The 27707-nt window shown below is 38.9% G+C and overlaps 1 protein-coding gene across 3 annotated transcripts in view; it reads left to right on the top strand.

Annotated features, from left to right (window-relative positions):
- BRCA1 (BRCA1 DNA repair associated) overlaps positions 1–27707 on the top strand; it is a 64744-nt gene that overhangs the window by 21432 nt on the left and 15605 nt on the right. For all 3 annotated transcript variants that reach the window (XM_049860239.1, XM_049860240.1, XM_049860241.1), the window contains exons 10-16: positions 525–3917; positions 4315–4403; positions 12100–12271; positions 20344–20473; positions 22650–22843; positions 24399–24709; positions 26984–27071. In XM_049860239.1, coding sequence (XP_049716196.1) covers positions 525–3917; positions 4315–4403; positions 12100–12271; positions 20344–20473; positions 22650–22843; positions 24399–24709; positions 26984–27071 — 4377 coding nt within the window. The remainder of the gene's footprint in view (positions 1–524; positions 3918–4314; positions 4404–12099; positions 12272–20343; positions 20474–22649; positions 22844–24398; positions 24710–26983; positions 27072–27707) is intronic.

Here is a 27707-nt window from a genome sequence, read left to right as displayed (position 1 = left end):
TTATAATTCACAACATCACTTGGCAGAGTTAGAATATCCTTCTTTCTCAGAAGTCATGGTATAGCCTGATACATTTCAGTGGTGCTAGGTTATAATAGTACCCTGTGTAACTGATTGTTGCCCTTTACTTTTAATTGATGTGTATTTTATCTTTTGCCTACTAGTTTTTAAATACAGGGAATAATATGAGTCTGAAGATAGAAGAGAGCACTGTGTGTCTGATACCCAAGCAGTCTGCTTTTTATTTTACTCTTAGAGGTTAGGGAAATAAGAGGTATGGTTTATGAGTAGGAAATATTCTGAAATTAAAATTTTAATTATCTCAAATGGAAATAACCAGAGTCTAGATAAATAGGAATTAAATGAAGGGGTATGGACTGCATCTTCAGTATACTTGGTAGTTTATGAGGTTAGTGTCTCTAAAAATAGCCATTGCTTGATTTCCACCCCTAAGTTGTATTAAGTATTTATTTTTTTATGGTAATTTAGTTTTTAAGTATCTTGTTATTTTTGTATATTTTCAGCTGCTTGTGAGTTTTCTGAGAAGGACATCACAAACCTTGAATATCGTCAATCCAGTAATAAAGATTTGAATACCATTAAGAAGCATGCAGCTGAGAAGCATCCAGAAAAGTATCGGGGCATTTCTGTTTCAAACTTGAATGTGGAGCCATGTGGCACAAATACTCATGCCAGCTCATTACAGCATAAGAACAGCAGTTTATTACTCACTAAAGACAGAATGAATGTAGAAAAGGCTGAATTCTGTAACAAAAGCAAACAGCCTGGCTTAGCAAGAAGCCAACAGAGCAGATGGGCTGAAAGTAAGGAAACATGTAATGATAGGCAGACTCCTAGCACAGAGAAAAAGGTAGATGTGAATGCTGATCCCTTGTATGAGAGAAAAGAAGTGAATAAGCAGAAACCTCCACGCTCTGAGAATCTTAGAGACACCCAAGATATTCCTTGGATAACACTGAATAGTAGCATTCAGAAAGTTAATGAGTGGTTTTTCAGAAGTGACGGCCTGGATGTCTTAAATGATGAGGGGCCTGAATCCAGTGCAGAAGTAGCTGGTGCATTAGAAGTTCCAAATGAAGTACATTCTAATTCTTCAGAGAAAATAGACCTAATGGCCAGTGATCTGCGTGGTGCTTTAATATGTGAAAGTGAAAGAGTCCCCTCCAAACCAGCAGAAAGTAACATCGAAGATAAAATATTTGGGAAAACCTATCGGAGGAAGGCAGGTATCTCTCATTTGAGCCACATAACTGAAGATCTGATTATGGGAGCTATTGCTTCAGAACCTCAGATAGCACGAGAACATCCTTTTACAAATAAATTAAAGCGTAAAAGGAGAACATCAGGCCTTCATCCTGAGGATTTTATCAAGAAAGTAGATTTGGCAGTTGTTCAAAAGATCCCTGAAAAGATAAATCAGGAAACTGACCATGTGGAGCAGAACGGTCAAGTGATGAATATTGCTAATGGTGGTCGTGAGAATGAAACAAAAGGTGATTATGTTCAGAAAGAGAAGAATGCTATCCCAACAGAATCATTGGCAAAAGAATCTGCTTTCAGAACTAAAGCTGAACCTATAAGCAGCAGTATAAGCAATATGGAACTAGAATTAAATATGCATAATTCAAAAGCACCAAAGAAGAATAGGCTGAGGAGGAAGTCGTCAACCAGGCATATTCATGCACTTGAACTAGTAGTCAATAGAAATCCAAGTCCACCTACTCATACTGAACTACAAATTGACAGTTGGTCTAGCAGTGAAGAGACAAAGAAAAAAAGTTCTGAGCAAAAGCCAATCAGACACAACAGAAACCTTCAACTCATGAAAAATCAAGAAACCGCAACTGGAGCCAAGAAGAGTAACAAGCCAAAGGAACAAATAAGTAAAAGACATGGCGCTGACTCTTACCCAGAACTACATTTAACAACCACAGCTGGCTTTATTACTAAGTGTTCAAGTTCTGATAATCTTCAAGAATTTGTCAATCCTAGCCTTCAAGGAGAGAAAACAGAAGAAAACCTGGAAACAATTCAAGTGTCTAATATTACCAAAGAGCCCAAGGATCTAGTGTTAAATGGAGGAAGAGATTTGCAAACCAAAAAATCTATTGAGAGTACCAATATCTCAGTGATACCTGATACTGTTTATGGCACTCAGGACAGCGTCTCATTGCTGGGAGCTGACACCCCAGGGAAGGCAAAAACAGCACCAAATCAATGTGCAAGTCAGTGTACAGCAATTGAAAACCCAAGTGAACTTACCAACAGTTGTCCTAAAGATACTAGAAATGACACAGAGGGTTTTAAGGATCTATTGAGATGTGAAGCTAGCCACATTCAGGAGACATGCATAGAAATAGAAGAGAGTGAACTTGATACTCAGTATTTACAGAGTACATTCAAGGTTTCAAAGCGTCAGTCATTTGCTCTGTTTTCAAATCCAGAAAAGAAATGTGCAACAATTTGTGCCCACTCCAAGTCCTTAAGGAAGCAAAGCCCAAAAGTCACTCTTGTGTGTGGAGAAAAAGAAGAAAATCAAGGGAACAGAGAGCCTAAAATCAAGCATGAGCAGGCAGTTCATATGCCTGCAGGCTATCCTGAGGCTTGTCAGAAAGAGAAGCCAAGTGACTATACCAAATATAGCATTAAAGGAGTCTCTGGGCTTTGTCAGTCATCTCAGTTCAGAGGCAGTGAATCTGAACTCATTACTGCAGATGGACATGGAATCTCACAAAACCCAGATCAAATACCATCACTTTCTCCCACCAGGTCATCTGTTAAAACTAAATGTAAGACAAACCTGTTGGAAGAAAGGTTTGAGGAACATACAATATCACTTGAAAGAGCAATGAGAAATGAGAACGTCATTCAAAGTACAGTGAGCACAGTTAGCCAAAATAACATTAGGGAAAGTGCTTCTAAAGAAGCCAGCTCAAGCAGTATTAATGAAGTATGTTCCAGTATTAATGAAGTAGGTTCTAGTGGTGAAAACATTCAAGCAGAAATAAGTAGGAAGAGAGGACCTAAATTAAATGCTGTGCTCAGATTAGGTCTTATGCAACCTGAAGTTTATAAACAAAGTCTTCCTATAAGTGACTGTAAACATCCTGGAATAAAAACGCAAGGAGAAAATGAAGGAGTAGTTCAGGCTGTTAATACAGATTTCTCCCCATGTCTAATTTCAGATAACCTAGAACAACCTGTGGGAACTAGTCGTGCTTCTCAGGTTTGTTCTGAGACTCCCGACGACCTGTTAGATGATGATGAAATAAAGGAAAATATCAGCTTTGCTGAAAACAGCATTAAGGAAAGATCTGTTTTTATTAAAGATGACCAGAGAAGAGAGTTCAGAAGGAACCCAAGCCCTTTATCCCATTCAGGTTTGGCTCAGGGTTGCCTAAGAGGGGCCAGGGAATTGGAGCCCTCACAAGAGAACACATCTAGTGAGGATGAAGAGCTTCCCTGCTTTCAACACTTATTATTTGGTGAAGTAACCAATATACCTTCTCAATCTACCAGACATAATGCTGATGCCATACAGTGTCTTTCTAAGAACACAGAAGAGAACCTAGGATCAGTGCAGAATAGCATAAATGACTGCAGTAACCAGGTAACATCAGCAAAGGCATCCCAGGAACGTCACCTTGGTGAGGAAGTGAGATGTTCTAGTAGCTTATTTTCTTCACAGTGCAGTGTAATGGAAGACTTGGCTACAAATACAAACACTCAGGATCCTTTCTTGATGTTTGGTTCTCCTTCCAAACAAGCGAGGCATCAGTCTGAAAACCAGGAAGTTGTTCTGAGTGACGAGGAATTGGTTTCAGATGAGTACAAAAGGGGACCTGGCCTGGAAGAGGATAATCACCAAGATGACCAGAGTGTGGATTCGAACTTAGGTATTGGAACCACGTTTTTGTGTTTGCCCCAGTCTGTTTCACATAAATGAACTAAATATGTGTTCCCTTTGGGGAGCACATTTTATGGGTTTCTATGTACAGTTAAAGTAACCACTTCTTAAAGTAAGGTGGTTTTCCTTAAAAGTCAAGTCTTTTACCCAGCTCAAAGGTTTCTGAATGAGATTTAATGCCCTAATTGTTCGTGGACTTGCTTCTGGTTTTTACTGTTACGATTTCTAAGAGGGAATCCGGGTGTCCCAAAGTGAGGACTAAAATCATTTTGTGTGTCTTAAAAGTGAAATACAATTTTCTGCCGGTAGGAAGAAACAGATTCAGCAAGTTACAATGTTTACTGTTTGTTTTTACATCTGAATCTCTATGTTCATTATCCTTTAAGATGAAGTAGCATCCGGGTATGAAAGTGAATCAAGCCTCTCTGAAGCTGGTTCAGGGCCGTCCTCTCAGAGTGATATTCTAACCACTCAGGTAAAACGTGTGTGTGGTGTCCTTTGCATTGAGTAGTGTGCATCCCACATTTTAAGTTTACTTGTGTTATGTCTTAGAATTAATGGCCTTATGATGATGTTTGGTGCCTTATCTCCTCAAATTAAATTAAAAGCACCTTGATGGAACTCATTCTACCTTTTAGTTCAAACACACTGAAAGTTAACACACACACACACACACACACACACCATCTAGCCTATTGCTGGACACTAAATATTGAACTTAATGAATAAGCTAAACCTTCGAAACCCATTTGCCCTGTAGCAAAAACATATGTGAAAGCACTATTGTGTCAGAGAGGGGGGCATCTTTATTATCGGTACCAAGTTGGAGCCTACAGGGTTCACTTCCTATTACAGACTGCCTAGCATTTCACTGTTTTGTGGATTTTCCTTTTTGTATCTTTTTTAATTTACTAGTTGTTCTTTTTTTTTTCTTCTTCTTTAGTGCCTGTAAGTCAATCTTTTTCCTTTTAAAAACAAAGTATACGGTTTTACTTCTTATACCTAGTTGTGAAGGCCAATAATTTGGTTACTTATTAAAAGAACAGCTTTATTGTATCTACAACATTAGTTAATATGATTGTTTCAGTACTCAAGGCAGAATAGTCTCCTAGAAAAAGCATTCTCCATCACAACATTTTAAAAATAACTTTCTCACAGAGCCTGGCTCTGTCTCCTAATTTTTATTTTGTAGGAGTGGTACCAAAATTTTCCAAGTTCTTATATCCAAAAATTCAAAGTCACCTGAACTTATTTTTTCACGTATTTGTCTCCCATTGCTTAACTTCTTAGGTGTCTCATTGTTATCTTTGTATTCCTAGCACGGGGTCCTATGCAGAGGAGGCACACAGTGACTGCTGGTGATAATATCGGTGAAATTCTGTGCCTGGCTGTGCAATCCTAGGCAATTTACTTAATTCCTCTGACTGTAATATCTACATTCTTAAAATGAAAATATATAGACCCCTTGAATCATGCTACCCTGGCTTTTTTTTTCTGTCACATAAACCTTAAATATACTTTTAGCTACCAGCAAGTGAATGACATTTTTTCTTGAACTTCCTGAAGTACCAGATTAGATGGAACAGAGAAACCCTGGTATTCTTATAAAGCACCCTGATGTTCTTACAAAGTGACATATGTGCCTCGTAGAAAAAGACAGGTAAACAAAAATCATCCAAAGGGGACAGGTGAATAAATTTTAGCATATCTATACAATGAAATACTATACTCTCATTTAAAAAATCGAAGCATCTGAAATGGAGTGATTTCTAAGATGTAGCATTAAGTAGAGAAAGCAAGATGCAGAATAATGTGTAGGATATATTACCATGGTGGTGATGGGAGAATACATATGTATATGTTTGTGTATGCACAGTGCATCTCTGGAAGGATACACAAAAGGCAGGTAAGCTTAGTTGCCTCTAGGTGGGGAACCAGATGGCTGTGAGAAGGGGAAGGAGGAAGCTTTATTTTTCTCTGAATATCCTTTTGTGCTTTGGATTTTATGCCATGTGCTTATATTATTAAAGTATTAAATTTTACAAGTCATCCAGAAATATTTACTGTTAACTTATTTGTACATATCCTTCAAGTCTGATTCCTGTGTGTGCATAGGGGTGTGTGTATACCTTTTAAATTGTTTTAGATAATACTTTACATACTTACATTGTAGCCTAGTTTTTACTCTATCATCAAATTTTCTTCAATGGTTTTAATTACCATATAGCATTCTATTCTTTGTATGTATCATGATATATTTGACCTATTGCTGAACATTGAGAGTTTCAGGGTAGGAGGCACAGATTGCTATTACATAGCACTGTGGTAGGCATCCTGGTAGCTGAATATTTGCCCACATCTCTGATAATTTCTTCAGTATAAATTCCTAGGACTAGAATTTTTGGTCTTTGGTACATATTGTTAAATTGTTCTTTAGAAAGATTGAACCAGTACTGGTAGTATTTGATAGTTCTTATTTCCCTGCACCTTTTCCATCACTGGGTGGTATCCTATTCTAAAATCTTCCAAATCTTGGCATTGCTATGAGGACTGTCGATAGAGAGGGATTGTCCTCTACTGCCCATTCTCTGTGCAGAATAAATCCCTCTAGGCCTGAAACGTGTTGGAGCAGGGAGGAAACATTTGAAGTGATTGCGCATTCTGCACCTAAGTAAAATCTCTGCTTCTGCAGGATAGCTGTGGTGACTAAACTGATGAAAAGACTAGGAGGCCTTTTCTCTGTTTGCAATTCCTGTGATCCTTTCTGGATGTGGATTTGGAGCTCTGTCAATATGCCTTTCCCCTAATTTTGCCCCTCGTAGTTAGAAGTTTTAGGTTCCACTTTCTAATTCTGTCTGCCTTAGTCATACTGTATTATATTTGACATTGAATAAACTACCTCCTTTTTTTTTGTATCCCTGATCTTTTCCCAGAGATATGACTATTTGTTCAAGATTCTTTTTGCAAAGTATTTTTTTTTAACAAGCATCTACCCAAAACAGAGCTGCAGTCAGATTTCAGGCTAACCACATCTGGAGTTAGCACAGACAGGCAAAATGATTAAGATGGGATTTTTCCCAGAGATTTCTCTGCTTGTTTATTACAGGGAAACCCTGGTGGCGTAGAGAACTGAGAAGTATATAGGAGCTTGAGAATTCTTAATTTGGTATCATTAGTATCTGTTTTTAACCAAAGACTAATAAACTTTAACTATATTCATTCATTAATTCATTTCTGCGTTAAATATTTACTGAATGCTTACTATCTGCTAGGTGTTGGGGACACAAAAGTGATTAAGGGAAGATTCCTCCCATCAATGAGGTCTCGTATCCCACTTCATTATTCTAAGATGTTAGTAGTATAAATGTGTGAAAAATGGCATGGAAGCATCAGACCTCCTTATCTAACTTCACAAGGAGAAAGAGAGAATCACCATCATCATCAGCCCAAAGCGGTTCCTATGAGGTGGAAGTCAGACATACCTCCTGTCTGTAACCTTTTTTACCAATTCTGACACCAGCTGCCCCTCCCACGGCCCTCTCTACTTCTTTGCTGGGTTCAATAATTTGTTGTAGTGGCTACACAGAACTCAAGAGACCATATTAACAGTTGTGGGGTTTATTAAGGAACAGGTTACAGTTCATGCTCAGGAATGACTTAATATGCAGTTCCTCAATCAGGACAGCTTCTCAGTCATGCCGCAGTCAGACCTCTTTTTAGCTCTTGGCCTGTCAGCCTGGCCTCTGCCCTGCTTGGGCTAGTGTTACAGAGCTCTTTAGCTCCTCCAGTAAATGCCTGGAGGCACCCTACTCTGCCAGTAGGGCTCAGCCTGAAGGCACTCAGCTCTCATGCTCCATGGGTTGTGGCACTCACTGTAGCCACCTTACTCCATGGACTGGGAAACCCACTGTGCTATTTTGTACAGGACACCTGGTTTTGCTGCTGTCATTCTGTGCCATGCTTGCTGTCAGTATTTGCTGTCTTGTCCCTTCTCCAGTGTTATAGCTCTCTCTGTCTCCTAAGTCTAGGAGGTTCTCAGTGCAGGGAACCTGGGTCCCAAGGACACACTCCACTCCTGGCTCTTTCTTGATGGTAGTAAGATCCTCCCTCTGCTCTGGGATTGGCTCTCTTTTTAAGCCTAGGTGTATGGCAAAACTGACCAATCCCCTTGCTAGGGTTCCATGCACCTTATTTGCATCGTCCTACACCCAAAGGGTTCCATGCACCTTATTTGCGTTGCTAGCAAGCTGTCCAATCCCTTTGGTGGGCCACAAGCACCTTATTTACATAGTTCCACCCAATCATTGTGTGGTATTTACAAAACTATGCGTGGCTAAAAGAGCCGTATTAAGTAATTCACTGTACCTCAAGATGAAATAGTGAGAGATCATCTACTCTTGAAAAGAGAAGTTTTATTGATGGGGATTTCTGAAGGAGATATTTGAGCTGGGCCTTGAAAGATGAGAATTTTTCCAAGGTGAAAGAGAGGGGAGGCAGCAGTTGAGGCAAAGGCACAGAGCCATGAAATGTCGTATGTGGCTGGAAATCAGGGCATATGGGTAGTGTTGAGGGAGAAATAAAGAGATAAGACCAGGATGTAAAGGTCCTTTTGAATCTATGCTAAGGAATTTGAACTATATCTTGAGGGTAACAGTGACTAACAGTTATATAGTGTTCAGAAAGCATTCATTTATCTGAGCAGTGGTGTCCACTGAATTCCTTATGAAAGAAGGAGATGTGATAAACAAGGCTTTTAGAGAGCTTCTGTAGCAATGTAGCTGTATTAAAAGTAGAGATCAGAGCAGCATAGTGGGAATAGAAAAGAGAAGTAGGGCTAATTCAAGAAATGCTTCAGAATTAGAATCAAGAGAACTTTGTATTCAATTTGGTTTTGGTCTCCAAATGTAGTTGACCAGTTGTCTGCTGGGAGATTTGTCTAAGTTGTGAAGTTTTTCTTTGGGAAAACCTAAAGGAAAGCTATATAGCTCTCATTCTCGTTAGATTTTCTAATCCGTTTAATGGGCATAGAGGTTAAATGGTCGTGACAGTAGTGATTAATACAGTTTCTGAAGCATTGATCAGATGCCTGTGTGTGGCTTCGTTCCCAGTTCACTGAAGCAAGGCCTTGATCAAGGGATGTAACTACTCACAGGCACCACAGGGTGGCAATGGCATTGCTGTGGAAATTGGCAGCAAAGCAGTCTCAAAGAAGCAGTGGAAACCTTTGGGAAACTGGGAATACATTTTCTGGTCGTAAAAACCTGAAACTGCATTCAGTGTAGCAAGAGAGAGAAGATGGCTCGTTTTTAGTAGAGGGGAAAGTCATTTTCAAGGATCAAAAGAAGAAAGGGTGAAGCGATCTATTTCCCCCAGTTTTGCTACGATCATTGTTATTCCTTCTAAAACTGAAGAAATGTATATTTAAAGCTCCTTACTCATCTAAATTATTTGCTTATCAAAAACCTTAGACTTAGCAGATTTCTTCTTGAAAAAGCCCAATAGCCTTCAGATGCCCCGTAAACAAGAAGAGCCCACCATCTTGAACTGAAAACAACTATCCTTACAGGCTTTCTTAGGCTCCTTCTGATGAATCCTTCTCTCTAGTAGGTCTTTCTCTTTAGGTACCCTGTCCTCACCTAGAATGTCAGCACCATGAAGGCTATATCACCAACACCAGGACAGTGCCTGGCACATAATAGCTGGTCAATAAACAGTCACAGAAAGGACAAGTAGATAAATTAATCAATTAGCTTTTTTCTTTCTCTGTTAGAAACTAAAGGTCTAAAAGAAACTCTGAAAAGGAAGAGTCCTCATAATTCAGTTAGATATTTTTCTAAATTGCCATAAGGAGTCTTTTTCTGATATTTCATCATCCTAAAAGCCAGCCATTTGTATATGAACTAACCGTAGCTTCTTATGAGTCTCATAATACCAAGCTTTTGAGACACAGCCTAATAAAATGTTAACATAATCATGTTTTTTTAATATATTTTTTGTGGTTGAGAATATACACAGCAAAACATACACCAGTTCAACTGTTTCTACAAGTACAATTTAGTGACATTGATTACATTCTTTAACTTGTACAACCATTTTCACCCGTTTTCTGAGTTGTTCTTTCCCCAGTAACAAACTCACTGTCCCTATCATTCCTATATAATTTTTCAAGTTGCCATTGTCAATTTGATCCCATATACATAGACCTTAAAAGTGCATAACGCTCAAGGCAGATATTTTTTACTAGTTCAGCTAAACTATTGATTGGTTTTAAGACTTCCGGGGATTTTTTTGGTTTAGGTTTAAAGATTATCTCAGAGCAATAGTTTCAGGGGTTCATCCAACCTTCATAGCTCCAGGAAGTCTGCAGTCCATGAGAATTTGAAATTCTATTCTGCATTTTCCCTCTTTTGATAAGGATTCTTCAACAGACTCCTTGATCAAATGTTCAGTAATAGTAGCAGAGCACTACCTAGTTATTCCGGTCTCGTGACAAAGGAGGCAGTTGTTCATGAAGGCAATTAGCCTCACATTCTCTTTCCTCCTACTATTCCTTCCTCTGTTGCTCCAGACAAATAGTGACCAATTATGCCTTGGATGACTACTTTCAAGCTTTTAAGAACCAGGCACTACAAAACAAACTAGGAGGTAGAACAGAAGTACTAAATACATTATTAGGCCGATGAACTGGGGTGTCCCATGAAACCATGACCATAAACCTCCAAACCAAGCAAAATCCCGTGAGATATTTGGTTGTACATAAGCAGCCTCAGCAACTAGTCTTTTTTTTTTTTTTTTGTCTTGTTAAAAATATATCTATCACACAACTTTTGCCAATTCAACTTCTTACAGGTTTACAACTTATTTATAGCAAATTACATTAATCGGCTGTGCAACCCTACCTTTAATCAGTGTGATTTTTCTATCACCAGAAACAAACTGAGTATTCCATAAGCAATTACCTCTCCTCCCTCCCTCCCATCCCTGGTAACCTCTAATAAACTTTGGTCTCTATATATTTGCCTGGTCTTATCTGTTTATATAAGTGAGGTCATATAATATTTATCTTTTTGTGATTGACTTATTTCACTCAGCATAATGTCTTTAAGCTCCATCCATATTGTAGCATGTATCAAGGATTCATTTTTTTTTATTACTGGCTAAATAGTATTCCATTGTATTTGTATGTACCACATTTTGTTTATCCATTCATCTGTTGATGGGCATTTAGGTTGTTTCCACCTTTTAGCTATTGTGAATGGAGCTGCAGAGAACACTGGTGTACAAGTACCTGTCTGAGTCTCTGTTTTCAAGTCTTTTGGGTATATACCTAGGAATGGAATTGCTGGGTCATGTTTGTTAAAAACCAAAACCAAACTCAATTCCAACTCATAACAACCGTAAAGGACAGAGTAGAAGTGTCCCATGGGGTTTCCAAGGCTCTAAATCTTTACAGAAGCAGAATGCCACATCTTTCTCCTGTACGGTAGCTGGTGGGTTTAAACCATCAGCCTTTCAGTTAACAGACGAGCACTTAACCACTGCACCAACAGGGCTCCTTATATGAAAGTTAGAATCATGCTATTTTAAAATATCAAGTGTTCCGAAAAGAGAGAATGGAGGGAGAGAGCAGGCTGTCTCATTAGAGGGAGAGTAATTGGGAGTGTGTGGCAAGGTGTATATGGGTTTTTGTGTGAGAGACTGGCTTGATTTGTAAACTTTCACTTAAAGCACAATAAAAATTATATAAAAAAAAAATCAAGTGTTTAAGTACCTTAGTTATTTTTTCACTCCCTAGCTTTCGAAGAAAATAACCAATTTCAAAAGGCTATCATAGTAAAGCAAGTCTATTTTAAGATTTTGAGGGTTTTTTCTCCTACTTTAAGATCATCCTGAATAATTTCATAGGCATCAAATCCACCAGGCACTCCTTGGAAACCCTATGGGGCAGTTCTACTCTGTCCTATAAGGTCGCTGTGAGTCGGAACTGACTGAACGGCAGTGGGTTTAATTGTATGAATATGGCTGGATTAAAAGGTGTTCAGTCAGAACTCGTAATTCTATACTGGTGATTTCAATTCACATCCTAAAGTTAATTACTGTGACATGTTTTCACTTTCTGGCAAGTTTCTCAAAGAATGTAACTTTCTTGGTGTCATTTCTTGTGTTTGCAGCAGAGGGACACCATGCAAGACAACCTGATAAAGCTCCAGCAGGAAATGGCTGAATTGGAGGCCGTGTTAGAGCAGCAGGGAAGCCAGCCTTCCAACAGCTCCCCTTCCCTCCTAGCAGGCTCTCGTGCCCCCAAGAATCTGCTAAATCTGGAACAGAACACATCAGAAAAAGGTGATATGTAATATTAGCAAAGCTCTGTTAATCTTAAACAAAATTCTTCCCCTCCCTAAGCCTTTATCACCTTTTGAAAAATAAGGACCTAGCTCCAAGATTTTATGATCTTTGCTCAACACATATTTACTGAGTCACTCCGTGGGTAATTTTAGAACATTGGTTCTAGTCCCTGCTCACGACTAATTTATCATTCAGAGAAGACCCAGGACAGTCATTCAGTGTCATCATCTGACTGAGCACCTGTGATGAGGAGGTGCTATGGGGAGCTCGGGAGACATACACTGTAGTCTTTGCTGTTAGGCAGCTGAGTGTAATTGGGGAGATTGGAAATAGGTAACCCTATAATTTCAGAAAATTTATTGAAAAATTTGGACATACGCCTCATAACACTGGTGTCAGATCACAACTACTTATTCAATGCGCTTTCTGTTTTATAGGCAGAGATGTCCTATACTTCAGGAGCTTCAGTTCGATCCACAAAAAGTCCAACTGTGTGTCAGAGTTGGATGTTTTATAACAATGCTATAGTTATCAACAAGGCCAGATGGACCTCTCAGAGGAGGGAATTGAAGTAACCAGGCAGGTGGGACTGATCGGAGCTGCCCTCCTTTAGGAAATGAGCGCTGAACCAAGGAATAAAACACATTGGCAAAAACGAAGGAAAATGAGATGAAAATTTGAACTTTTAATTGGAAAGAATCTTGTAAAAGCACGCCAGGCAGGTTTTTTAATAGGAGTGATTAAGTAGAAGAGAGGCTAGACACAGGCATGGGGTCCACAGGAGGAGCTTGGTTCTTTGGAAGCAGGTGGGAGTGGTGAGCCCTCCCAAAGTGTACTTTGCTGCTCCCTCAGTGACACCTCCCCAACTGAGTTAGTGTTAAAGTTCCTTCTCTATCATTCCCTTCCCCAGTCTTACTGGGGACTCTTAGGGTTTCCTTTTGAGTCTTCCTAGGAACTCAAGTCTATTAATTATTCAGAATAGTGGCCTTGGTTCTTGAGTATGTCTTGCATTATTTTTATGTTCAGGGAGAAACTACCTCACACCTGAGAAGCTAGAACTCTTGCTATGGCAGTGGTTCAAAATGTATTTCCTTAAAACTTTCTTTGTACCTACATCTTCATTTAGTTATCTCCCAGATAATGAAGCCCAAAGTCCGGCTTTCAGCACAGTTTGCTTCTTTGGGGTGCTTTCACTGTCTTCAGTCTAAAAACAGACTAAGCTTTTGATTCTAATGCACAAGACATAAAATGTTATTGTCTGACTTTGAATATCTGTGTAAATCTACTGTCTGGTCTTTGGTGCATACATATGTTTATTTTTTTCCTTGAAGATCTGTAGATGTTTCTTTGTGGCTTTATTTCTAAAATGTTTTGAGTATCAGCTTAATACTAACTCAAGTTTTGAGCCTTTTCCCCACTTGAGTTGATGTGAGTCTAACTGAAACTCAACCAAACTTCTTAATTCTGGCATAAGGTATCATTTGCCCTTAGCTGTATGCGTGACTTCTATTTTTTCAGTTGTCATTTTGGAATAATTTTAGGTTTATGGAAAAGATGTAATGATAATACAGGCAGTTCCCATACTGTCCCCTCACTTAGCTTCAGTTTCCCCTAATGTTACCATCTTTAAATTACCATGGTACATTTGTCAAAACCAAAAAACCAGCATTGGTGCAAATACTGTTAACGAAACTCTAGACTTTATTTTGATGTTACCAGTTTTTATTTTTTAGGATCCAGTGTTCTTAAGATAATGAAAGGCCCTTTCCTAGGATCTTTACATCAAATGCTCTGCCCTTAGCATAGATCTATCAAACAATATCATTAACGTTACACACAAGCAAAATTTTGCTGAAGATTATTCAAAAGCAGCTACAGCAGTGTATCCACAGGGAACTGCCAGAAACTCAGGCTGGATTCAGGAGAGGACGTGGAACCAGGGATATCATTGGTGATGTCAGATGGATCCTGGCTGAAAGCAGAGAATACCAGAAGGATGTTTACCTGTGTTTTATTGATTATGCAAAGGCATTCAACTGTGTGGATCATAACAAATTATGGATAACATTGTGGAGAATGGGAATTCCAGAACACTTAATTGTGCTCATGAGGAACCTTTACATAGATCAAGAAGCAGTTGTTCGGACAAAAAAAGGAGATACTGATTGGTTTAAAGTTAGGAAAGGTGTGTGTCAGGGTTGTATTCTTTCACCATACCTATTTAATCTGTATGCTGAACAAATAATCCAAGAAGCTGGACTGTATGAAGAAGAACGGGGCATCAGGATTGGAAGAAGACTCATTAACAACCTGCGTTATGCAGATAACACAACCTTGCTTGCTGAAACTGAAGAGGACTTGAAGCAATTAGCAACGATTGTGAGCATGGTGCAGGACTGGGCAGAATTTCATTCTGTGGTACATAGGGTGGCTGTGAGTTGGAACCGACTCGATGGCACCTAGCGACAACAACAGCGTTGATCTGTCCTAGTTTTGTCTAAGTGTCATTCCCAAGCCTGTATAATATTTTGGTGCGATACTTTGGTGTGTACTTACACATTATAACTTGTGTACTTCCCTCTGCAGTTAAAGCTGTTTCATATCAGATACTTTGTGATTTGGGCTTTTTTTTTTCCTCTTCTAGATTTCCTATCATTCATAAAGCAAATATTACCACATGTGAGATCATAGCCTGTTACCGTGGAAGTGATTTTCAGACACATCTGAGCTTTTCTATCCTATAATACGTTTCCTGGAGGCGCTCGTTAGAAATTCCTAGGCTTCTCTCCTGGGAATTCTGAATCACTTGGGATGGGGTGGGTTATATACTTCTTAAACCTGATTTTTATTATGGGTTCTATATTTTATAGTTTACCATTTCTTAATATTTCTTTCCTGCCTCCCTAATTTTTTTCCCTTGATTTTTTCCAATACTTAGCACAATGCTTTTTTTTTTTTGGTGGTTTTTTTAGCACAATGCTTAGCACATAGTACTCAAAACCAAACCCACTGCTGTTTGAGTTGATTCCGACTCGTAGTGACCCTACAGGATAGAGTAGAACTGCCCCATAGCGTTTCCAAGGCTGTAAATCTTTATGGAAGCAGACTGCCACATCTCTCCTACGGAGGGTTCAAATTGCCAACCTTTTGGTTAGCAGCCAAGTACTTAACCACTGCGCCACCTGGGATTCTGTAGCACGTAGCTATTGTTGTTCTGTGCACTTGAGTCAGTTCCGACTCATAGCGACCCTGTGTGCAACAGAACAAAACACTGCTCAGTCCTGTGCCATCCCCACAATTGCTATGCTTGAGCTTATTGTTGCAGCTGCCGTGTCACTCTGTCTCATTGAGGGTCTTCCTCTTTTTGCTGACCCTCTACTTTACCAAGCTTGATGTCATTCTCCAGGGACAGGTCTCTCCTGATAACATGTCCAGAGTATGTGAGACAAAGTCTTGCCATCCTTGCTTCTAAGGAACATTCTGGCTATACTTCCAAGACAGATTTGTTCATTCTTCTGGCAATCCATGATGTATTCAGTATTCTTGTCAGCACTGTAATTCAAAAGCGTCAGTTCTTTGGTCTTCCTTATTCATTGCCCAGCTTTCGTATGCATATGAGATGATTGAAAACTTCATGGCTTGGGTCAGGCACTCCTTGGTCCTTAAGCGACATGTTTACTTTTTAACACTTTAAAGAGGTCTTTTGCAGCAGATTTGCCCAATGCAGTGTGTTGTTTGATTTCTTGACTCCTGCGTCCATGGGTGTTGATTGTGGATCCAAGTAAAATGAAATCCTTGACAACTTCAGTCTTTTCTCCATAAAAAAAATAGACAGTTTAAATTTATTAAATGTTTGCTTTGGCCTAGATTCTCTACCCAGGAAGAATATAACATGTTAAGACCCCAAAATGAGGGAAAGGATTTAGGGGAACTACAGTACTGTTCTGATACTTGGGCCAGCTGTTCAGAGAATGAAATAAGAACTAAGGAAAAAGAACAGAAAAGTTTTTTCTATGTGTTTAGGTGCTATTGAGTTACTGACTCCTGATTCAGGGTACCTTTTTTACTTTGTAGCTTGAGGCCCCAAGGCCCACTGTAATGAAAAAAGGATTTTATATGCTAAAGGTTCAGGTGAATGACTTTTTAATAGCTATGTTTGTGTCTGGGGCTCTTCCCCCTCTTTCACTTTTTTTGTTAAAACCCTTTCTAATGGTTAACTCTATTTAGTGTGGTTTCTTGAGAAGCTGCACATTACCCTTCATCGATTATATTTTGGGGGAAAATATACCTATATTTGAAAGCTTTACATACCTAGCTGAAAGGAAAAAAAAACCCTGCTGGTTCATGGTTAGGCCCTGCTTGCTTTTAGCAGCTGGTACCTCCAGGCAAAGTTCCCCTTGCATTCCTAGAAACTCACAGGTCCTGAAAAGACGGGCATTAAAGAAACTATAAATAATGAATTTGAGGCTACCTAGTGTTGGAAACCTTGGTGGCATAGTGGTTAAGAGCTATGGCGCTAACCAAAAGATCGGCAGTTCAAATCCACCAGACTCTCCTTGAAAACCCTGTGGGGCAGTTCCACTCTGTCCTATAGGGTTGCTATGAGTCGGAATCAACTCGATGGCAATTGGTTTGGTTTAGGTTATGCCTGTGGTTATGATTCCATTTGGGAATGGGTTGTCTTTGTTAATGAGGCAGGATTGGTGTAGTTTCTTTTGAGATTTAAGAGAGTAAACAAGCAAGCTAGGAAGCCAACTTGGAGGAAGATAAATGCTAAGCTACATGAAAATTGCTCAGAAGAGATAAAGACCTTCCTCCAGAGCTGACAGAAAAAGCCTTCCCCTAGAGCCAGCACTCTGAATTCAGAGTTCTAGCTTCCTAAACTGTGAAAAAATAAATTTGTTTGTTAAAGCCACCCACTCGTGGTATTTCTGTTATAGCCACACTAGGTAACTAAGAATTTGGTATCGAGAAGTAGGGGTGCTGCTCTAACAAATACTTACAGTGTGGAAGTGGTTTTGGAATTGGGTAATGGGTAGAGGCTGGAAGAGTTTTAAGGTGCCTGGATTGCCTTGAAGAGACTGTTGGTAGAGATATGGACATCAAAGGCAATTCTGATGAGGACTCAGAAGGAAGTGAGGAGAGCCATAGAGAAAGTCTCTGTCATCTCGGAGAATACATATGGTACCAGCAACAGAATGTTGTTAGAAATGTGGACATTAAATGTACCTCTGGAAAGGCTTTTAAAAAAAATAATGAATATGTGATTGGACAGTGGAGGAAGGCGATGCTTTTTATGCAATGGCAAAGAGCTTGTCTGAATTATGTTTAGATGTTTGGTGGAAGGTAGAACTTGTAAGTGATGAATTTGGATATCTGGCTGAGGAGATTTCAAAACCAGATCTTAAAGGGGCTGCGTGGTTTGGTGCTTATAGTAAAATACAAGAGGAAAGAGATGGACTTAAAAATGAATTATGCAAAATGAAAACTGAACTCAAAGACTTAGAAAATTCTGTTATACAAACTAAAGACCTATGTCCTAGAATGTTCACCAAGGACGTGGCTATACAATCTTTTGTTAAAGAAATTAAGCCTGTGACTGATAGATGTAACTAATTACCACAGCAGAAAACCCATCAGCTTAGACTGAAAGAGTCAGAAAGAATGAAAGGAAAGAACACCGTCTGCCTCTTGGAATGCTACAGGCAGGAAACAGGCTGAAGGAGATAGACCTGTTGTCCTCCAAGAAAAAGAAAGAACTAGTCCTGGAATAGCTCAGAGATCACTGCAACTGTTGGAAGCAGAGCTGCCCTGGTGTCAAAAGGTGGGACCACGGCCTCTGGGGTGTCAAAGGGTAGACCTACTGCCTCCTAGGTTTCATCAGATCTTCACCAACTTGGTTCTGGAATGTGGGGCTGTCATACCCAAGGTGCAGAAGAATGGGACCTGCCAGCACTGAAGGAACAATGTTGCCACTCAGAGGGACTAGGAGAATGGCGTCACCCAAAGCCCAGGGAGCAAGCTGCCATCCCAGTGGGCCTGGAAGGTAGACCTGAAGCACAGGACTGTGGGGCCTCCGCCCAGAATCCAAAGCGCAGGGCCATTGCCTAGTTGGTCTCAGAGAACAGAGAATTATTTTCAAGCCTTGAGAGAGAATGTAAATTATTCTTCCGGGTTTTGGATTTTCTTGATCCCCATTATCCCCTTTTTCCCTCTAATTTCTCCCATTTGTAATGAAAATATGTACCTTGTGCCTGTTCCACCACTGTATTTTAGAGCCAGATAACCTGCATTCTAGATTTCACAGGTTATCAGATGAAGAATACTGCTGCAGGATGGAATATGCCTGACATCTCACCCGTATTTGATTTAGATGATTCAGAAGATGAGATTTTGGACTTAGAGTAGATTTAAGACTTTTGGCATGATGTCATGGAGTGAATGTGTTTTACATGTGACAAGGATGTGAACTTTGGGGGGTCCAAAAGGTGGGATGTTGTGGATTGAATTGTGTCCCCCCAAAATATGTTATAAATCCTAACCTCTGTTCCTGTGGTTATAATCCCATTTGGAAATGGGTTGTCTTTATTTTGTTAATGAGGCAGCATTAGTATAGGGTATATCTTGAGTCAGCCTCTTTTGAGATATAAAACAGATTAAACAAGCAAGCTAGGAAACAGAGATGAGGAAAAAGAGATGCCAAGCCACATGAAGATTGCCCAGGTGCAGAAGCTCAGAAGAGACAAGGACCTTCCTCCAGAGCTGACAGAGAAGGCCTTTCCCTAGAGCTGACACTTCGAATTCAGACTTCTAGCCTCCTACACAATGAGAAGATAAATTTCTTTTGGATATACCATGGACTGCCAAAAGAATGAACAAATCTGTTTTGGAAGAGGCACAGCCAGAATGCTCTTTAGAAGCAAGGATGAGGAGGCTTCATCTCACATATTTTGGACACGTTGTGTATATATATATATATATATATATATATATATATATATATATATCAGGAGAGACTAGTCCCTGCAGAAAGATACCAAGCTTGGTAAAATAGAGGGTCAGTGAAAAAGAAAAAGACCTTCAATGAGATGGATTGACACAGTGGCTGCAACAAGCATAACAACCATTGTGGAGATGGTGCAGGACCAGGCAATGTTTCGTTCTGTTGTACATAGGGTCGCTATGAGTTGGAACCAACTCAACAGTACCTAACTACAACAGATAATTAAAACAGTCATCGGTGGCTTTTTATTGGATAGAAGACTTGTAATTTTTAAGTATTTGTGTTTCCTTTTTAGATATTTCTGCCTTTAAGCCACTTCCTAGAAGGCACTGGCACAGTAACACATTTAGAGGAATTAATAAATAAATATTTATTAAAGTTAATAAATAGGAAGGTTGTACTCCACGTGCCAGAACTTCACTTCAGGTCTGTTTTGTGTTTTTCCCATGTGCCATTTCATCATTAGTTCTATGTGTTACTTCAAGATTCCTTATTCAGCACCTTGTTTTGTTGTTGTTTTTTTTTTAGTAATTGAAAATGTGAAGCAAAATGTCATCTCTTTTTCTTTCTCACCTGACTCCCGCCTCCTGTTTTCCCACACTTGCAAAACCCCAACCCCCATCCTATGTCTTTGATGTGGAAGCAGTAGGGTTGGAAAAACTTTGTGCTTTCTAGTACATTTTGTTTCTGTTATCTAAGGAGGTTTGGGCATAATTTAGTTTGCTGCAGAGATAGAAGTTTGTTCCCTATTCTTGTTTTCTTGTCATTCAGGACCAAAAAATATAAATGATTTGTTCAGGCTTGTCTCAGCTGGGTGTCTTTATTTACCCGATCTTAAAGTGTTCCTTTTATTATCATTATTTTTTAATCATTTAGTTCCATTTGGTGCTAGCATCTGTCTGTTGCCTCCCTTGTGTTTATAAAATTCTGTCTGATTTACTTGTTTAAAAACCAATTTGATTGTCACAGATTGCAGCTTTTGAAAAAATCGATATCCTCACCTGAATTATCACCATGAGGACAAAGCAGTAAAGTAGATTTCTTTGTTTTCTCATTCCATTTAAAGGATCCATATCAACTTCAGAGAAAAGTAATGAACATCCTGTAAGTGAGAATCCAGAAGGCCTTTCTGCTGACAAGTTCCGACCATCTCTAGATAGTGCTACCAGCAAAAATAAAGACCCAGGAATGGAAAGGTAAAAAATGTTAAGTTGTAGTATCTAAGTAATGCCTTTACTTATATTGAACTCTTATTGTTAACTTTTTTCTGCCATATTTTCTCCAGTTTTATGTATACAGACATTAACCTCTCATTGCTTTAGGATACTTCTTTTGTTTCATTGTATATAAGCTTTTTGTTTTTTTTTTTTTTTTTAGGACCATACCATAAGCTATAACATGAGAAATGTACAGTTAGAAAGATCTGTCCCTTCTGAACATCAAAATAAAATATTATAGAACTAAAACCTGAACAGAGCCCTGGTGGCGCAGTGGTTAAGAACTACAGCTACTAACCAAGAGGTCAACAGTTTAAATACAGCAGCCGCTCCTTGCAAACCCTGTGGGGCAGTTCTTCTCTGTCCTATAGGATCACTGTGAGTCAGAACCGACTCGATGGCAATGGGTTTGTTTTTTTGTCTGAAAACTGAACAAGCCTGGAACCTGTTGGTAGATGCCTTCCAGGCAACCCTTCCCATAACTGAAGTTTTTCTTTTCTAGGAAAAGTTTAGCAGTTGATTTACCCCAGGAAATATTCAGAGTATCTTTCAGGAATGGCTATTCAAATCACTATTGATATTAGACTCCACAGCACTTTTATATTTCCAAAAGGACTGTACCTACTTCCTCATTTGATCTATTTACAAATGAGGTAAAGGTAAAAGGACAAGTTCTAGACTGTTAATCATCTCTGATAGTTTAGGAAGAGAAGAAGCAAAGCTATTAGGAGTACACATCTCACCACTCTAGGAAAGAAAAGGAATTCCTATTTATTTAGTCCTTAGTAAGTGTATGGAAACCCTGGTGGCGTAGTGGTTAAGTGCTACAGTTGCTAACCCTAGGGTCGGCAGTTCAAATCTGCCAGGCGCTCCTTGGAAACTCTACGGGGCAGTTCTACTCTGTCCTATAGGGTCGCTATGAGTCGGAATCAACTCGATGGCACTGGGTTTGGTTTGGGTTTTTGGTAGTAGGTATATATATATATATATATTTTTTTTTTTTTTTTAACTTTTCTGGGAATGGTGACAGGCTGGCAATAATCTAATCACATTATCTTTTCCAAGCCCCTTGGACTGGACTGAACATAATATTTTTTAGGCTGGTGTACTGGCGTTGTGACTGTCACAGAGAATGAAAAGATCTGGCCTCCATAGACACTAACCCCATGTTTAGAGGTAATGAGGCAATGGACTCATTACCATGCTTTAACCAATTGAGCTAAAAACCTACTGAATATTCAGACTAAATGTTCCTGCCCCCCACACCCCACACAGAATATACCCTATAGAGATTTCTATCACAGGACCTATACATTGATTGAACATCCTCGCTCTACTACTAGGTGACTAGACAGTAGCAATTCAGGTCTTGCTCAATCCACTGGGCCTTGCTCAGCGTCTGACTCATAGTAACCACCCAATTATTGTTTGAATTAATTAATTGATCTCTGAGGTCCTTTAAATCTGTTGATGAGTATTTTATTCCACGAAGTCCTAAAGTCTTGAAAGAGTTGAGGAATTACTTACTAGCTGCATCTGGTCTTCTAACTTAATGTTTTATAGCTTTGTTTTTAGAATGACTCTGGACACTTAAAAGGCAGGGGATAGGATGATTCTATTTATTCTGCTAAAATTGGATAGAAAGGATGAGTGTAGAGGTGTTAGAATTAATCAACTTTCTGTTTTCGTGGGAGATCTGAGTTTAGCACATCCATTAGAACTCAAGTGGAATAAAGACCGAAAACCAAACCTGTTGCCATTGAATCCATTCCAACTCATAGCAACCCTATAGGACAGAATAGAACTGCCCCATAGCGTTCCCAAGGAGCATCTGGTAGATTCGAACTGCTGACCAAGTGCAACAGTGTATAGAATTTGAGTGAATGACAGTGGATAATTTGGTGAAACTTGCCAACATGCTTTTAAACAGCTAGGAGGTATACTGCCTCAGACCAAGCCCTAAGGGAAGGCCTGACTTGCTGGTAGGCATCATGAATCCAGGCTTCTAAGCCGTCATGTTGGCTTTTTTTTTTTTTTTTTGCGAATCATTCCTGATGTCTCTCCAACAGTGAACTGTTTTGCATATACTTTGACCGCTTGACTAGTCCTTTCGCAAGCTGTTGTGATGCTTTTCTCCTTTCATCCTTCTCTCTAGGTCTTCTCCTTCTAAATTCCAGCTGTTAGACAATAATAGGTGGGATGTGCACAGCCACTCAAGGAGTCTTCAGAATGGAAACCGCCTGTCTCAGGAGGAGCTCCTTAAAATTGTGGATGTGGAGGAGCAACAAGTGGAAAAGTCTGAGGCACGTGGTTTAATAGAGCAGCCTTACTTGCCACTGCAAGATTTAGGTAATATTTCATCTGCTATGATGGAAAAAACACTTTTATTTTACTCTCTGTAAAGATATTCTGGTTAATCAAGCTTCAGATGTATAAGTCTATCGTGGATGCACCTCTGATACTTAAGCCCATTTTGGAGGAATAATGAGTGCTGATCCAAGTTTGCTTGAAAATTATTGTAGCCATTAATTGTCCTTATTGGTTTAACACATCTAACAGTTTTGAGGATGAGGAAGTCTTGGAGTACTTCAAATATTTTACTTCAACCGTTAGACAAAAGGGCCCTTGAGTTAAGTTTTAGACCTGTCTGTTATTGAAAAATGAGTCAAATCCCCAAAGCAAGTTCTTCTTTTATGAATTAATGAATATAAATGACTGTATAGTTTATGCCTTATAAATCACTTTTAATGAATAGTGTGTTTTATGGTTTGTAAATCAAAATTTTAATCAGTAAAGAAAGTTTTAAATTAATCCTCAAAAACACATTATCATAAAAGGTTCTATTTGGCATCTAAATGTGGTATTTGGCCATGTTGACTAGGGTCATTTTAGGAACCTCATACATTCTACTTGGCTGTGCTTACTTTCTGTTGGCATGACTTTTTTGGAAATGTTTCAGGGATGGTCTGTGCTATTTTTAATTTGGGAATATTATCTGTTGATTTATTAAGTGAAAAGGGTAGTGCTATCATAATGGATGAAGAAACAAAAATAGAGCATCTCTTTTTTCAACTTTTTTATAAAAGTGCTATATGTTTATTGCCAAAAAAATTGGAGAGCATAGGTAATAAAAAAGGAAAATATTTAATTACCTATATTCTAGGAAACCCTGGTGGCATGGCGGTTAAGAGCTATGACTGCTAACGAAGAGGTCAGCAATTTGAATCCACCAGGTGCTCCTTGGAAATCCTATGGGGCAGCCCTATTCTGTTCTATAGAGTCTCTATGAGTCGGAATCAACTTGAGGGCAGTGGGTTTTGGGGGCTTTATTGGTTTATATTCTTATCACTTAGTGATAAAATATTGCTTTTTTTAGTCATTTTACTTAAAATTTTATTTTTAAAATATATAAAATCATGATAAATAATATTTTGTAGCTATTTCTTTAATATATTATGGACATTTTTCCAACTTATTATAAATGAACATTTATGTTCAAACTCTAATGAGTAAAGAGTATTGTATTGGAATGAATATTCCATAATTTATTTAGTCTCCATTATTTTGGATGTTTAGGTTGTTTCTAAGCTTTTCCTACTATAAACAGCATTGTAGTGAACATTCCTATGACTAAACCCTTGCATACATCTTTCATTTTTTTAGAATACATTTCTGGAACTAAAATTATTGAAAGTGTATATATGTATTAAGATTTTTGCTACATAATGCCAAATTCTTCTCTAGAAAAGTTAAGCCATTTTGCAGTACCATAAACAGTGTATTAATTTAGCCATTTTTCTCTTAATCTAATTTGATCTCTCTTTTTAATTTTTAGTAGAGATAGGAAAGTTATAATCAAGATTCATCGTCATGTAGATTAAACTTACTCCCTCGTACCTTTCAGAGGGAACCCCTTGCCTAGAATCTGGAGTCAGCCTCTTCTCCGATGACCCTGAATCTGATCCCTCTGAAGACAGAGCCCCAGACCCAGCTCATGTTTGCAGCAGTCCAGCTTCATCTTCTGCTTTGAAGTTACCCCAATTTCAAGTTGCAGAATCTGCCAGCGATTCAGCTGACGCTCATACTAATAATACCACTGCATACAACGCGAGGGAAGAGAGTGTGAACAAGGAGACGCCAGGAGTGACGTCTTCAGCAGAAAGGGCCAACAGGAGAGCATCCATGGTGGCATCAGGCTTGACTCAAAAAGAATTTGTGAGTGTATCTGTATGTATTTCCCTCATGACTGAGACTTTATCTCACACTGCAAGTAGATTTAAGTAGGTACAAGCAATGAATAACCTGTAGGAAGACATCTGGGAAACAAGCACAATTCTATGTAATTTAATTTCATTACTAATTTCTGAAATTTTGGACCTAGATAAAGCATATTATAACATGGATTATTTTGTATACATTTATTTGGGGAAATAATTATTAGATATTAGCAGAAAAGTTATAATTTTGAGTATGACATAGAGTTTCTGAATTTGAATTTCTTTGTACCTAAAAAGGCAAGTAGATGTAACACTACTCCCCAGAAAACAATGTTTCCCCGCATTGGTTCACATCTGATTAACTAAATCCACACTGGTTCCAGCATACTGCCAGAGAGTGCCATTTCCCCAGTATTTATTAGTCTTCATTCCTGGCTTGTAACAGTTTATGCAGTAGCCTGCCCTATCAAATCTTCCCTGCGACACCCCTTGCTATTAGAGTTTTGGCATCTCCTTGGGCCCCTCATGCCAGAAATGGGAATTGTTTCACATTATGGAATAATACCCATTGAAATATTAAGACCACTGAAACCTTGTTCAGACATCCCGGAACATTTACCTCCTCTGTGATTAATCAGCATTGGTGCCACTTCCTACTGAAGTAGTTAAGTGACTATCTCTTTGAAACCATGGTGAGATAACACACCAGAGTATCAAATGGATTTCTATACTAGGTGACACTTGTTGCACACTGAGAAACGACACTGAGTCATTCTTAACTATTTTCCTTAATGTATCTTTCCTAGGATAAGAACTATTTCTCTTCCTAACTTCTGCATATTTAGGATGACTCAGGATACAGTTCTCTATGCGGCCAAATGTGTCCCACTACTAAAAGGGCAAAGTAATGGGTTTGCCCTGGTTGTTACAGTGAATAAATGCAAGATCATGGCTTTTAAGATTCTTATCTTCCAACTACCTGCCAGATCAGCTATTTGCTCTCAAAATTCAGACCTCAGACCTATGTCTGTTTATATTGCTCTTGCTCACTTACCCCACATCCAGCATGCCCATTTATTCATTGAAAATTAGCATTCCTATTCCTTTGTTTTGAAAGTTCAGCTTTTCAGAGATGACTAAAATTGTCTAATCTTTCTTACCATGGGCAATTCTGATCTGCAGATTAGACTATAAGTGGCTTGGGTGCATGTTGTCTTTAAACAAGCAAAGAGAAAAACTTCTGAGCTCTATTCAGACTTGCTGAAGTGTGGTAAATTTATGATGAAAGCTGCTGACTGTATTACACATGATTAATTCTGAAGCCCATATTCAGATGATCTTTTCAGCAGTTGCTCTTCTAACTGAACACTGTTTCAAGCCTGGGATTTCAGCTATTAATCAGTTCAGAATTGCTAATGATCCTGGCAGAGGGCAGTGGTAAAAGGGGGAGGATATCATTAGCTTCTCTAGCCTGCCTTATTCAGTGCCCTGTGGCAGTGTGGAGTGAGGCAGCATGAAAGAAAGATGGCCTGATCTCCGTAGCAATACTGTGAGCACATAAATATTGGCATGGGTGGTGAGGGCTAGTAATTGGTGGCCCTTGGTAAACAAAGTTATTTACCAAACAGTAGCTACCAATTATATCAACTGCACCCATGATGGATCTGGTTAAAAAAAAAAAAAATTTTTTTATTGCCTATTGATTTTTATTTGGTTGATAGAAAATGGCTAGAAGGCTCCAGATTTCTTCTGAGAAGAATATGAGCCTCTTCCAGTCCTTCTTAAGATGGAATTGATAGTTTTCGCACTGACCTTTAAAAGCGTCTTGACTTGAATGTTTTGTAACTGTCAGAGGGTTAGACCTTATTTTTTTAGCCACATATATCTGTAACATAACTTTCCATACTGGCTAGTTGATTGTCAGCTTATAAAGCGTAGACTAATAAATATAAATTATAGTATAGTGGACTGTCACTCTGCAAAGAAACTATCTTAGAGAATCAAATGATATCTGCTATTAAAGGCAGAATTAATATTGTTTTGTATCTAGGTTGTAATTCCATGTCTGCTAGCATGAACTATTTTAATATTTCTTCCTCTGATTTGTACATAATTTTTATTGAATTACTATTTATTTTGAGACATCAGCCATGTTAGAACAAAAATGATGTACCTTTTCTGAGAAAAATGAAGGCTCAAAGCTAGGATAACTAATCTTCTAAACCATTTACATGAAATAATTTATTACAGTGCAATACTTATTTGATTTCAGATGCTCGTGCACAAATTTGCCAGAAAACACCACTGCACTTTAACTAATCAGATTACTGAAGAGACTACTCATGTTATTATGAAAACAGGTATGCCAAGAACCTTACCAAAACATGTTGCATCTGCTGCATAAAACCGCTTGAAGAAAGAGGACTCTTTTGATAAGTGTCTTAGTTATCTAGTACTGCTATGATAGAAATACTGCAAGTGGGTGGCTCCAACAAACAGAAACTTATTTTCTCACAGTTTAGGAGGCTAGAAATCCAAATTCACGATGCCAGTTTGAGGGGAAGGCTTTCTCTCTTGGCTCTGGAGGAAGGTCCTTGTCTCATTGAGCTTTTGCTCCTGGGTGATCTTCACTGGGATTCCCTTCTCTCTTACCCTGTTTCCACTTACTTAATCTACTCCTTTTATATCTTGTGTGAGATTGACTCAAAACACACCCTTCTCTAATCCCGGGTCATTAACATAACAAAGACAACTCATTCCCAAATGAGATTATAACCCAAGGCATTGTTGTTGTTGTTTCCTGCCCTTGAGTCAATTCTGACTCATAGCAACCCTGTGTACAACAGAAAGAAGCACTGCCCAGTCCTGTGCCATCCTCATAATCACTGCTATGTCTGAGCCCATTGTTGCAGGAACTGTGTCAATCCATCGTGTTCAGGATCTTCCTCTTTTTCACTTTACCAAGCATGTCCTTCTCCAGGGACTGGTCCCTCCTG

Source organism: Elephas maximus, chromosome 19, assembly GCF_024166365.1.
Source record: "Elephas maximus indicus isolate mEleMax1 chromosome 19, mEleMax1 primary haplotype, whole genome shotgun sequence".
NCBI classification, from domain to species: domain Eukaryota; kingdom Metazoa; phylum Chordata; class Mammalia; order Proboscidea; family Elephantidae; genus Elephas; species Elephas maximus.
The sequence above is the reverse complement of the archived record's forward strand: the minus strand, read 5'-3'. Positions and strand labels throughout refer to the sequence as shown.